The 12,121-nt window shown below is 37.7% G+C and overlaps 2 protein-coding genes across 9 annotated transcripts in view; both read right to left on the bottom strand.

Annotated features, from left to right (window-relative positions):
* Positions 1–160, bottom strand: part of SNPH (syntaphilin) — a 42,110-nt gene extending 41,950 nt beyond the window's left edge. For all 7 annotated transcript variants that reach the window (XM_050745170.1, XM_050745172.1, XM_050745174.1 and 4 more), the window contains exon 1: positions 54–160. The gene's annotated coding sequence lies outside the window, so the exon portion shown is untranslated. The remainder of the gene's footprint in view (positions 1–53) is intronic.
* A 9,204-nt stretch (positions 161–9,364) lies between these two features.
* The window catches only part of RAD21L1 (RAD21 cohesin complex component like 1), a 28,940-nt gene continuing 26,183 nt past the window's right edge, over positions 9,365–12,121 (bottom strand). For both annotated transcript variants that reach the window (XM_050745167.1, XM_050745169.1), the window contains exon 14: positions 9,365–10,218. In XM_050745167.1, coding sequence (XP_050601124.1) covers positions 10,030–10,218 — 189 coding nt within the window. In that variant the 3' untranslated portion in view covers positions 9,365–10,029. The remainder of the gene's footprint in view (positions 10,219–12,121) is intronic.

Below are 12,121 nucleotides of genomic sequence, written 5' to 3'. Positions count from 1 at the left end.
GGCGGGTGCAGCTGGGCGGTGGGCCTGGAGGTCCCCGGGGTCCTTGTCATCACCTGCGGAGGCTTCCATGGCTTCAGCTGCCCTGCCAGGGCCGCCGAATTGCTCTCCCGAGCCCCTGCAGGAGGCGGCTAGCTGGGTGCTCGCCGGGGCTGGGGCTGCCGGGAGGGAGGGGCGGGGAGGGTGAGGTGGATGGAGGGGACCAGCCAGTCGGCGGCTCGCCGGCAGCTGCGTAAGCGGCCCGTCTTTACTTTCCTTCTTAAAGAGATAGTTAGTATCTTGCTCTACAGGGCCTGGGAGCAGAGACAACGAGCACACGGGGAACGGGGGCTCCCACCTACACACCAGCCGGTATTTTGAGCTGGGCGATCGATCGGGCATGGTGGAAAGAGTCTTGGTCAGCTGTGTGACCCTGTGCAAGTCCCTTCACCTCTCTGGGCCTCAGCTTTTTCTTCCATAACATGGGGTGATGATACCAATCTCACTCCCTGGCACATAGTTGGCTCTAGTTAAATAGTAATTTTTATCTAAAAGCCTTTAGGAACATTTTTCATTGCCCAAACCAAGTCTGAGTACCAGGGGTATTTAATGTGAATGGCAAGCAGTTGGGCCAGTAAAAATGATAGCAGGAATCTTAAGTGCCTGAAAATGGAAATGTTTTCCTTTGAAGTAGTAAAAAGGTGAATCATTGGAAAGATCTCGGAGAGATAAGCAATCACAACTTAAAATGTTCATTGTGGCTCTTTTCCCTCTGTCTTCCATCTGATATCACAGGGGAAACAACAAGATCAAAAACTCCAAAAAACTGGATTTTCTGCCTAGCCCTTCCATTTCTAGCCATACAACTTTATGTAAGTTAACTCACCTTCTGGGCTTGGTTTCTTATCTGCTTCATGTGTGGGAAGTAGGTGAGTGAGATTGGGCTCCTTCTTTCTGAACCGGCCCTGTCTGATCTGCCATTACACTGCTCTAAACCATCCAGTGGTTTTCTGTATCGCTCTCCACCACATGCCCTTATCTTACTCCAGCTCTCTGACTTCATCTTACATGGCTCTCCCCATCACTCACTTTTCTCCCATCAAACTCTCCTTCTTGCTGAGGCCTCACTGCTGGGTCTTTGCATTCGCTGTCCCCTTTGCCTAGAGCATACCAGAGAGCCACATGGTTCAATCCGTCCCTTCCTCCAGGTCTCTGCTCAAATGTTACTGTCTCAGGGAGGCCTTCCTTAACCATTCTACATAAAATAGTAACTCCCTCCTCTCCATCTCCTTTGCCCCTAGTTTTGCTATATTGAATTACCAGCTGACATAGTGTATATTTACTATTTGTCATTTGTCACTCCCACTAGAATGTATACTTCATGAGGGAAGGCACTTTTTTTCCCTTGCCATATTTCCAATGTCCAGAGTAGTGCCTAACATAGTAGGAGCTCAATAAATACTGACTAAGCACACATTGTGCCCAGCCCCAGTCTTCTATGGGAACACTCGGCCAGATGCCATCCTGGAAATCTTTTTGTCTTAAGTCTCTTAAGGCTCTTAAGTCCTTACGTCTGTTTACTCTCGCTGGTGCTGAACTTGGTACCCTCCACTCTCTGCGCCAAGCTGACTTTTCCAAGAGAAGAATTTGTGAAGTGCCTTCGCTGATTTACATCATGACTCTGCAGTACTGGCCTGGTGAGAAATAGTTAATATTGATAATGTACATGAAAAAATAATTATTTTAAGTTTACTGTTGCTTTTCACAGTCAAATATTTTCCTATATTTCTGAGCTGCAATAAATCCATTACTTTTTTGCAACAAATGCTAATAAATTTTGGAGGAGACATTGATTCTATTTTCTCCAGTATTCAGTTAAACTGTATCCTATCAGATAACCATTATTATATTATGTTTTCCAGAAAAACATGGCAGAGCAATTGTAGCAGGAATAGGAAAAGAGTTGAAAAAGCCATGTGAAATATTGAGGCTTTCTGTCCAAAACACCTAATGCTATATTAGCAAGTTAATTGATAAAATGTTTTATCTGCTCTAATGCTCACTGAAATTATATAAGTGACATTTTTACACTTAAAGCAAAACCAAAGGAAGCCATGTAATTATTATATGTTTAGCAGGAGAACATTTCTGAGATTGTCATTAAAATTGTTTTTGTCTGTTCCCATGCTGTTTTGTTTATTAATAGAGATGGGACTTTACTATGTTGCCCAGGATGGTCTCCCTCCTGGGCTTAAGCAATCCTCAGCCTCCCAAAGTGCTGGGATTACAGGCTTGAGTCACCATGCCTGGTTGTCCCATCATCATGTGTGTATGTTTGTGGGGTTTTTTGTTTTGTTTTGCTTGATACTTAGAAGACTACATTTCCCAGAAATCTCCACAAGGAACTTCCCCAAAGTAAGAGAGCACCTTCACTCACATTACTCCCATCTGGAATGGTGTTAGCCAGTATTCTCTTTAGCATCAGGAAGCAGATGATTGAGAACTGTGTTTAGTTATAATGTAAATTGCAACAAACGAGGATTATGCATATAAAACAAAATTATTCCTAAGAAATTAGTAATTTTGTTTTGTTTTGGACTAGGTGAAAATACATAAAAAATTTTTTTAGTTTCAAAAACAATTTTATTCCAATTCTGGCTAAGCATACTCTCCCACAGAATGCAGCAATAAAACCTGAACAAAATGCATACAGCAGCTATTTGAGGATTCTGAAGACAAAATACTAGCAGGCACATTGGGGAAGAAGCCAGAATTTGACATACCCTACCACTGAACTACTGGTGAATTTATCATTTTTATTTATTCCTATAACTTCTGGCCTGGTCTCAAGGCAGATCAAAATCTGGAATTGGGGCTCAATAAAGAGAAAGCTCCCAAAGAATCTCCCTAATTTTGACTTGAAGATCAGGAAAAGGGACTTCTGATGCTCAGAGTATGTGGGAGATATCATTTTTCTTCTCCTTTCAAATCTTTTCTCCATTGTCTCATGACCCAGTCTCTAGGCCATCCTGCAGTGGTATCTGTGACAGCAGACACAGGTGTCTAAAACTCTGAGGGAGGAGAAACTTCTTCAATAAAAGTAGCTGTAGTCCTGAGGGAGGGTGAGTCCCTGCTGTTTTTTTGTCTCTGTCCTCCTACCACCTGGTCCCAGATGCAAGTTCAATTGTGGAAAGTAGGCAGCAAAGCAGAACAGAGTAAATAAAGCTCCAAACTCCAGCATTCTGGTGAACCCTAGAGAGGATAAACCAAATGATGATAATGATAATAATAATAGTTTTCAGTTATTGCTGAAAATTAAAAACAAAACAAGATCTTGAGAGCAGTCAGAGAAAAATGATGCATTAATAATACAGGAATAGGCTGCATGCAGTGGCTCACACTTGTAATCCCTGCGCTTTGGGAGGCCAAGAGGCAGATTGCTTGAGCCCAGGAGTTTGAGAACAGCCTGGGCAATATGGTGAGACCCCACCTCTACAAAAAATACAAAAATCAGCTGTGTGTAGTGGCATTTGCCTGTAGTCCCAGTTACTCGGGAGGCTGAAGTGGGAGGATTGCTGGAACCCAGGAGGTCGAAGTTGCAGTGAGCCACGACTGACTGCACCACTGCAGGGTAGCCTGGGTGACAGAGCAAGACCCTGTCTCAAAAAAAAAAAAAAAAAAAAAAAAATACAGGAATAATAATTTAAATAACTGTGGATTTCTTATCAGAAACCATGGAGGGCAGAAGAATATAGAACAAATTTTTTTAATTGCTTAAAGAGTTGTCAACCAGGATTTTGAACCCAGCAAAAATATCCTTTAGAAATGAAAGTGAAATAAACACATTCTCCAATTAAGGAAAATGAAGATAATCCATTGCCAGCACACTTGCTCTAAAAGAACTACTGAATTAAATTCTTCAGACAAAAGGGACATTATATTAGAAAGAAATGTGGAACATCGGGAAGGAAGGAGAACAAAAATGGTAAATATTTGGGTAAATTTAATAGGCTATCTTCTCTTGATCTTTTAAAATATGTTTGACAGTTGAAAGTAACAATTGTTGATGGAGGTTTAATGTATGTAGATAAGACAAGTACAATATAAAGGAGGAGTATGTATATTCCTTTACAGTATAAAGGGACCTATATGGTGTAAGATTTTTACACTCCTCTTGAAGTGGTAAAATATCAATTCTAAGTAGAGCATGAAAAGTTAAGTATGTATTTTGTAACCCCTAGAAGAGCTATTTTTAAAATCTATAACAAAAAAATATGGTAAAAAAAAAAAAACACAATAGGCCGGGTGCAGTGGCTCATGCCTGTAATTACAGCACTTTGGGAGGTAGAGGTGGGTGGATCACTTGAGGCCAGAGTTCAAGACAACCCTGGCCAACAGGTCTCTATTAAAAATACAAAACCCAGTCTCTATTAAAAATACAAAAACTAGCTGAGTGGGGTGGTGTGTACCTGTAATCCCAGCTACTCAGGAGGCTGAGGCACGGGAATTGCTTGAACCCCAGAGGGAGAGGTTGCAGTGAGCTGAGACTGTACCTCTGCACTCCAGCCTGGGCAACAGAGTGAGACTCTGTCAGAAAAAAGAAAAAGAAAAAGAAGTAAAAATGGAATTCCAAAAAATTCCAAATATTCCAAAAGAAGGCAAGAAAGGAGAAAACAGAGGAATACAAATTAAAGGGAACAAACAGTAAAAAAAAAAAAAAAAAAATCCAAAAATCCTAAATAAATAAAATCCAAAATCCAAAAATGTCAATAATTACATTAAATATAAGTGATCTAAACACTTCAATTAAAATAGAGGTTATCCAAATGGATAAGAAAATTATTTAATGCAGTCTACAAGAAATTCACTTTAACTATAATGAATGATATAGGTAGGCTAAAAGTAAAAGATAAAAAAAGATATACCATGCAAATACTAATCAAAGGAAAGATGGAATAACTATATTAATATTAGAAAAAGTAGACTACAGAGCAAAAAATATTACCAGGAATAAAGATAATTATTATAAAATAATAAAAGGGTCATTTCACCAAGAAGATGTAATAATTATAAATGTATAAGCACCTAATAAAAGAGCTTCAAAATATATAAAGCAAAAACTGACAGAATGGAAAGGGGAAATAAACAGATCCACAGTTATAGCTGAAGACACATTTTTTCTCAGTAACTGATAGAACTAGTAGACAAAATAAACAAGGATGTAGAAGATCTAAACAACACTATGAACCAACTAGGTCCAACTGACATTTATAGAACACTCCACCTAACAAATGCAGAACAGAGTTGATCCTTGAACAACACAGCTTTGAACTGTGTGTGTCCACTTCTATGTGGATTTTCTTCTGACTCTGCCATCTCTGAGACAGCAACACTAACCCCTCCTCTTCCTCCTCCTCAGCCTACTCAATGTGAAGACCATGAAGATGAAGACCTTTATGTTGATCCACTTCTACTTAATGAATAGAAAATATATTTATCTTCCTTGTGATTTTCTTAATAACATTTTCTTTTCTCTAGCTTGCTTTATTATAAGAATATAGTATATAATACATATACAACATATGTGCTAATTGACAGTTTATGTTATAGGTAAGACTTCTGGTCAACAGTAGGCTATTAGTAGTTAAGTTGTTGGGGAGTCAAAACGTATACACAAATTTTCAACTTAGTATAGGGTCATAAAATAAATCTTAATAAATTTAAAAGAATTGAAATCATTTAAAGCATATTCTCTCACCATAATGGAATTAAACTCAAAATCAATTACTGGAAATATTCCTTAGAAATTGAACATACTATACTTCTAAATAATCTGCAGGTAAAAGACCTTCAAGTCTCAAGGGAAATTAGAAAATATTTTTAACAGATCAAAAGTGAAGATATAACAATAAGTATCTGTGTGATGCAGCTAAAGTAGTGCCTAGAGGGAAACATAGAGCTTTATGTGTTTACATTAGAAAAGAGGGAAGATCTCAAATCAGTTATCTAAGCCTCCACCTTAATAAAACTAGAAAGAGCAAAATAAGCCCAAAGCAAGTCAAAGGAAAATAATAATAAATGTAAAAGCAGGAATAAATGAAATGAAACAGAAAGCAGAAAAGCAAAAGAGAAAATCTTTTTAAAAGATCAATAAAATTAATAAGCCTCTAGCACAACTGGAAAGAGAAAACATATTAACAATGTCTGAAATGAAAGAGAGGTTATTACTATGGACCCCACAGACACTAAAAGGATAATAAGGGAATACTCTGAACAACTCTACACACATAAACTCAGCAATGTAGATGAAATAGACCAATTACTTAAAATAAGAAACTACCCAAACTCATTCAAAATGAAATAAATAACTGAATAATCTACCTCTATTTAAAAAATTGAATTCATAGTTAAAAAAAACTTTACAAAATACAAATATCCAGATCCAGATTGTTTATGGGTGAATTCTATCAACTATTTCAAGAAGAAATAACACAAATACACACAATCTATTGTAGAAAAATAGAATAGGAGGAAACACTTTCTAAGTTATTTTATGAGGCCAGTATAACCCTGATACCAAAACCAGAAAAAGACAGTAAAAGAAAAATACAGACCAATACCAGATGCAAAAATCCTCAATAAACTATTAGCAAATCCACATGAAAGGATATTCAACATAATTAGTCATTAGGAAAATGCAAATCAAAACCATGAGATGCTCACTAGGATTGCTATAATTTTAAAAAGGGACAATAACAAGTATTGTCAAGGATATTAAGAAATTGGAACTCTGATGTATTGCTGGTAGAAATGTACTATAGCGCAGCTACTTTGGAAAACAGTTTGACAGCTCCTCAAAAAGTTAAACATAAAGTTATCATGTGACCTGGTAATTCCACGCCTAGGTATATAACCAAGAAAAATAAAAACTTATATACACAAAAACGTAGGTACTAATGTTGATAGCAGCATTATTCATAGTAGTTCAAAAGTGGAAACAATCCACATGTCCATCAGCTGATGAGTGGATAAACAAAATGTTGTATATTCATACAATGGAATATTATTTTTGGCCATAACAAGGAGTGACTTACAGATACATTCTACAGCATGGATAAAACCTGAAACTTTTATACTAGGTGAAAGGAACCAGATACAAAAGGCAAAACATTGCCAGGAGTGGTGGCTCACACCTGTAATCCCAGCACTTTGGGAGGCCAAGGCGAGTGGATCATTTGAGGTCAGGAGTTTGAGTCTAGCCTGGCTGACATGGTGAAACCCCATCTGTACTAAAAATACAAAAAAATTAGCCGGGCATGGTGGCACGCCCCTGTAATCACAGTTACTCAGGAGGCTGAGGCAGGAGAATCGCTTGAACCCAGGAGGTCGATGCTGCAGGGAGCCAAGATTGTGCCACTGCACTCCAGCCTGGGTGACAGGGCGAGACTCTGTCTCAAAAAAAAAAAAAAAAAAAGGCAAAACATTGTTTAATTCCATTTATGTAAAACAAAAAACACCTGGAACTAATTTGTGAGTTTAGCAAGTTCATAGGATACAAGGCTAATCCATAAAAGTTAATTGTGCTAATGACAAAATTATAGAGATGGAGAACAGGTTAGTGGGTTTTAGGAGCCAGGGAGGACAGTAAGGAGGGAGATGGCTGTGGCTAACAAAGGGTAGCACAAGTGATCCTTGTGATGGAACTGTTCTGTTTCTTGACTATGGTGGTGGCCACACAAACCTACACATGTGATAAAATTGCATAGAATTAATACATACACAAAATGAGTGCATATAAAACTGGTGATGTCTGAATAAGCTGGGTGGATACTGTCAATGCCAACTTCCTAGTTGTGTATTATACTAAAGTTATGCAAGATGTTACCATTGAGGTAAACTGATATATGGGATCTCTGTATTATTTCTCACAACTGCATGTGAATCTACAATTATCTCAAAATAAAGAGTAAACAAAAAAATCAACTGGAACTCTCTTACATGGTTACTGGGAATGCAAAATGGTACATCCACTCTGGAAAATAATTTCGTAATTTCTTCTAAAGTTAAACATATACTTGCTATATGACCCAGCAATCCCATTTCTAGATATTTACCCTAAACAAATAAGAACTTGTATCTACACAAAAATGTACACAAATGTATGAAGCTCTATTAATAATTGTCAAAACTGGAAACAACTTAAATATCTTTCAATGGGTAAATGGATAAATAAACTGTGGTATATCTAAGCAACAGAATATTACTCAGCAATAAGTAGGAATAAACCACTGACACATGCAACCACTTGATGAATCTCAAAGACATTTATGAGTGAAAGAAGCCAGTATCGAAAGGTTACATGCTATATAATTCCATTTTTATGACATTTTCAAAAAGACAAAAGTGTAGTCATGGAGAAGAGTGGTTGCCAGATGTTATATGGGGGAAAGGTGTTACTACAAAGGGATAACACAGAGAATTTTTTAGGGTGATGTTACTGCTGGAATCCTAATTGTGGAGATGGTTACAGGACTCTATACATATGTTAAAATTCACAGAACTGTGCACCAAAATTAAGAAGTCAATTTTTCTGTATGTTAATTTAAAAAATAAAAGAAATTTTAAAAAGGCAATTTTGCCATTTAAAATTTATAGTTAATACATTTAGAGAGGCTATTTAGAATTTGTTGTTTGCAGCATATTTCCATATACAACAACATTTTAATGAGTACCATAGGCTTCACTTTACAGTGTATGATGGCGCTCACAGAGCATAATATGAAAATGTCCTAACTCAAATTTCAATTAAGAAAAAAGGAAAACAACAGTTTTAACGTCAAAAATGTTCGGTAAACGCCAAGCAAAAGAACATTTATTTTGGTGATCTTTACTTAGACTGTAGCTGCAAACAACATGCAGAACAAGTGTCTGCTAATTTTTTTAAACATAAAAAGCAGATTTAGTTTTGCTGACACAATGGTGATTATAATACTCATTAAATAGTAAATAAAAAGGTTAAATGACCTATAAATAGACTAAAACCCACACAGGTAATTTAAAGCAAAGATGAGCTTTGTAACTCTTCAATTTTAAAATGTTGGATTAAAAACCATAGCATTAGGTCAAATCAAGGATGATATGCATTGCAATCAAATAAACTGTCTGTGTAGAAATAAGGAAGTTTTCATCATTAACCCCACAAAATTCAAGTAAATACTCCAATGTAAAATAGCTTTTTAAGAAACATCTTTGAATGTTTGTCAAAAACATATAGCATTTTAAAAATGCACCCTAAATGTATGCTAAATGCAACATTCAAGTCAGGGAAATGATAAATGCTATATATTCAAATCAGCTAAGTTAAAAAAATTACTTAACTGGCTGCGCAGTAGCTCAAGCCTGTAATCCCAGCACTTTTCGAGGCCGAGACGGGCGGATCACGAGGTCAGGAAATCGAGACCATCCTGGCTAACACGGTGAAACCCCGTCTCTACTAAAAGAATACAAAAAACTAGCTGGGCGAGGTGGCGGGCACCTGTAGTCCCAGCTACTCGAGAGGCTGAGGCAGGAGAATGGCGTAAACCCGGGAGGCGGAGCTTGCAGTGAGCTGAGATCTGGCCACTACACTCCAGCCTGGGTGACAGAGCGAGACTCTGTCTCAAAAAAAAAAAAATAAAAATAAAAAATTACTTAGCTATAATTAAGTATTTCTGAGCCAGGTATGGTGGCATGTGCCTGTAGTCCCAGCTATTCAGGAGGCTGAGGCAGGAGAATCACTTGAGCCCAGAGTTCAAGTCCAGCCTGGGCAACATAGTGAGGCCTTTGTCCTTAAAAAAACAAAAAACAAAACAAAACAGAATTTAAAGTATTTCTTTGTAAGCATGTAGGTTTCCAATTCTAGCTATGATTATTCTGAACTACAGAGAGGAAATAGGTCAGCCTATCTATGAAATGGATCACACCTTCAGCTGCTTCCAGATGGCTTCTGCATTAAACGGAACAATCTACACAGAAATTCCAGTGATGACATAAATCTATATGTCTGGGTTTCCTTCACATGTTATAAAACATTGGTCCCATTGTAGCTATAATATCTGCATAGGGAGCACTCTGGCTCAGCTCGATAGCCCGCTGTTTTCTTAGGACAAGAAAGCTATAAAATTTGGCAGCTGCTTGTTTTCGGTCGCTATTTCTACAGAGCTTCATCAGACTAAAGGACTGCATTCCCATCTTGTTAGATTCCTGGGAAAATAGTTAGAAAAGAAGAAAAGGGAAACAAGATCATTAGAAGTAAAGCCAGCTATAAATGCATAATGAACAACAAAATATTAACATTTTGGATAAATGACTATAAAATCCTTAAGTGGAAAAAGGGAAATGACTCCTTAGTAAACATAAAAACAAAACAAGTCACTGTACACAAGCTTGGTTCATGAAGAACACACATGCAAAAGAATTCCAAAGTGTTATACAAATTTGTAATGTATTATACAAATGTTAGACCTTTTTAAAATGGATGTTAACATAAATGGCTCCTGTGGAAAGGGCAATTAGTCTATATTTGCAGAGACAAAAAAAAAAAAAAAATTCCACAGGACTTTGGGAGGCTTCAAATACAGTGAAAATGATCAGCCTATCAGTCTTCTTCTACTTAAAGGTACTAGTGTTGGTGTTGACTATAAAGAACTCTAGTTTCAGTGTCAGGGGATTATGACTATGTAAACAACTCCTAATTTCTTTGCACAGATTAAAAAGATGTCGGATTCACTATATGACATCTGTGTACCTACTGAAAATAACTGAGGTACAATAAAGTATTTTAATTACGGATGAAGATAATTCTTTTCATGAAGACTAAGATTTGGAATCAGATTCCTAGAGAAGTATAATTTTTTAGTTAGAAATACTGCAGTGTGGCCAGGTGCGGTGGCTCACGCCTGTAATCCTTTGGGAGGCCAAGGAGGGCAGAGAACTTGAAGTCAGGAATTCCAGACCAGTCTGGCAAACACGGTGGAACCTTGTCTGTACTAAAAATACAAAAATGAGCTGGGCATGGTGGCATGTGCCTGTAATCCCAGCTATTTGGGAGGCTGAGGCAGGAGAATCGCTTGAAACCAGGAGGAAGAGGTTGCAGTGAGCCGAGATCACACCACTGCACTCTAGCATGGGTGATGTGAGACCCCATCTCAAAAAAAGAAAAAAAAAAAAAAAAGAAAGAAACACTGTAGTGAATACTGGCCAATGTCCCTAGGAGCATCATACTCCTTGGATAGTTGTGAAGCATATTTAGAAATACCATATACAAGGTTTTGCTTGTCTATAACATTCAACAAATTAATAAATTAAATACATTATTATACTTTATCTTAACCAAAGGTGTAGCCCAGGGTGAGTAACCTTTCAAAGATGGCATATCCAGCCTACATTTATTCCCTGCCTTGAGAGAAAAGATGAGAATTGGATGACTTTTTCCTCCCAGGAGAGAATAAGGACAGCTTTTTCAATTTCAAGAATTCTCTTGAAAAACCCTAAAGGGACAAATATGCAAGATTAAACATAAGTGTTTATTTGTGTTCCCTTCAGAAACCTTTCTGAAATGAAGGTAAAGAAAGAAAAAGTGACAAAGGAAGGAGACAAAGACAAAGAAAGTGGAAGACATAACTGACTTAGTAGAGTAGAGACAACTGAATCCTAAATGCTGGCAGCAGGGAAGCCAGCAAAAAGCAAGCCGATCTGAGTGAGATACAGTACCTTGGAAAAGCTCAGGAATTGGAGACATCAGTGTATCATAAACTGGGGAGAGGGATTAAGCTGAAAATAGGAGAATTCCTTGAGAATCTACTTAGGAACAGTTAGCCTTTCTGTCCACTCCACCACCTCACAGAATCAGAGACCACTACTCACATAGTAGAAGGTGTGACGTTGCCCTTCTGGAGATACCAAGCATTGAGGCTTTGGACTTAAGGCACTAGCGCTGTGGATGGTGAAGTGTCATACCACCAACAGTGGGATTAAGGGAAATTCTACACTCTGAACAGTGAGATAACCAGCCTCTCCTTTATCTCCTTTTGGTTCCTGAGCTACTGGCATCGTGCTTACATGTCCTAGGCAGTAGACTTAAAGATTACTCTGGAAAAGCCAACTA

This window comes from Macaca thibetana, chromosome 10, assembly GCF_024542745.1.
Source record: "Macaca thibetana thibetana isolate TM-01 chromosome 10, ASM2454274v1, whole genome shotgun sequence".
Taxonomy (NCBI): Eukaryota; Metazoa; Chordata; class Mammalia; order Primates; family Cercopithecidae; genus Macaca; species Macaca thibetana.
Note: the sequence above shows the minus strand (reverse complement) of the source record. Positions and strands in the feature narration are given on the sequence as shown.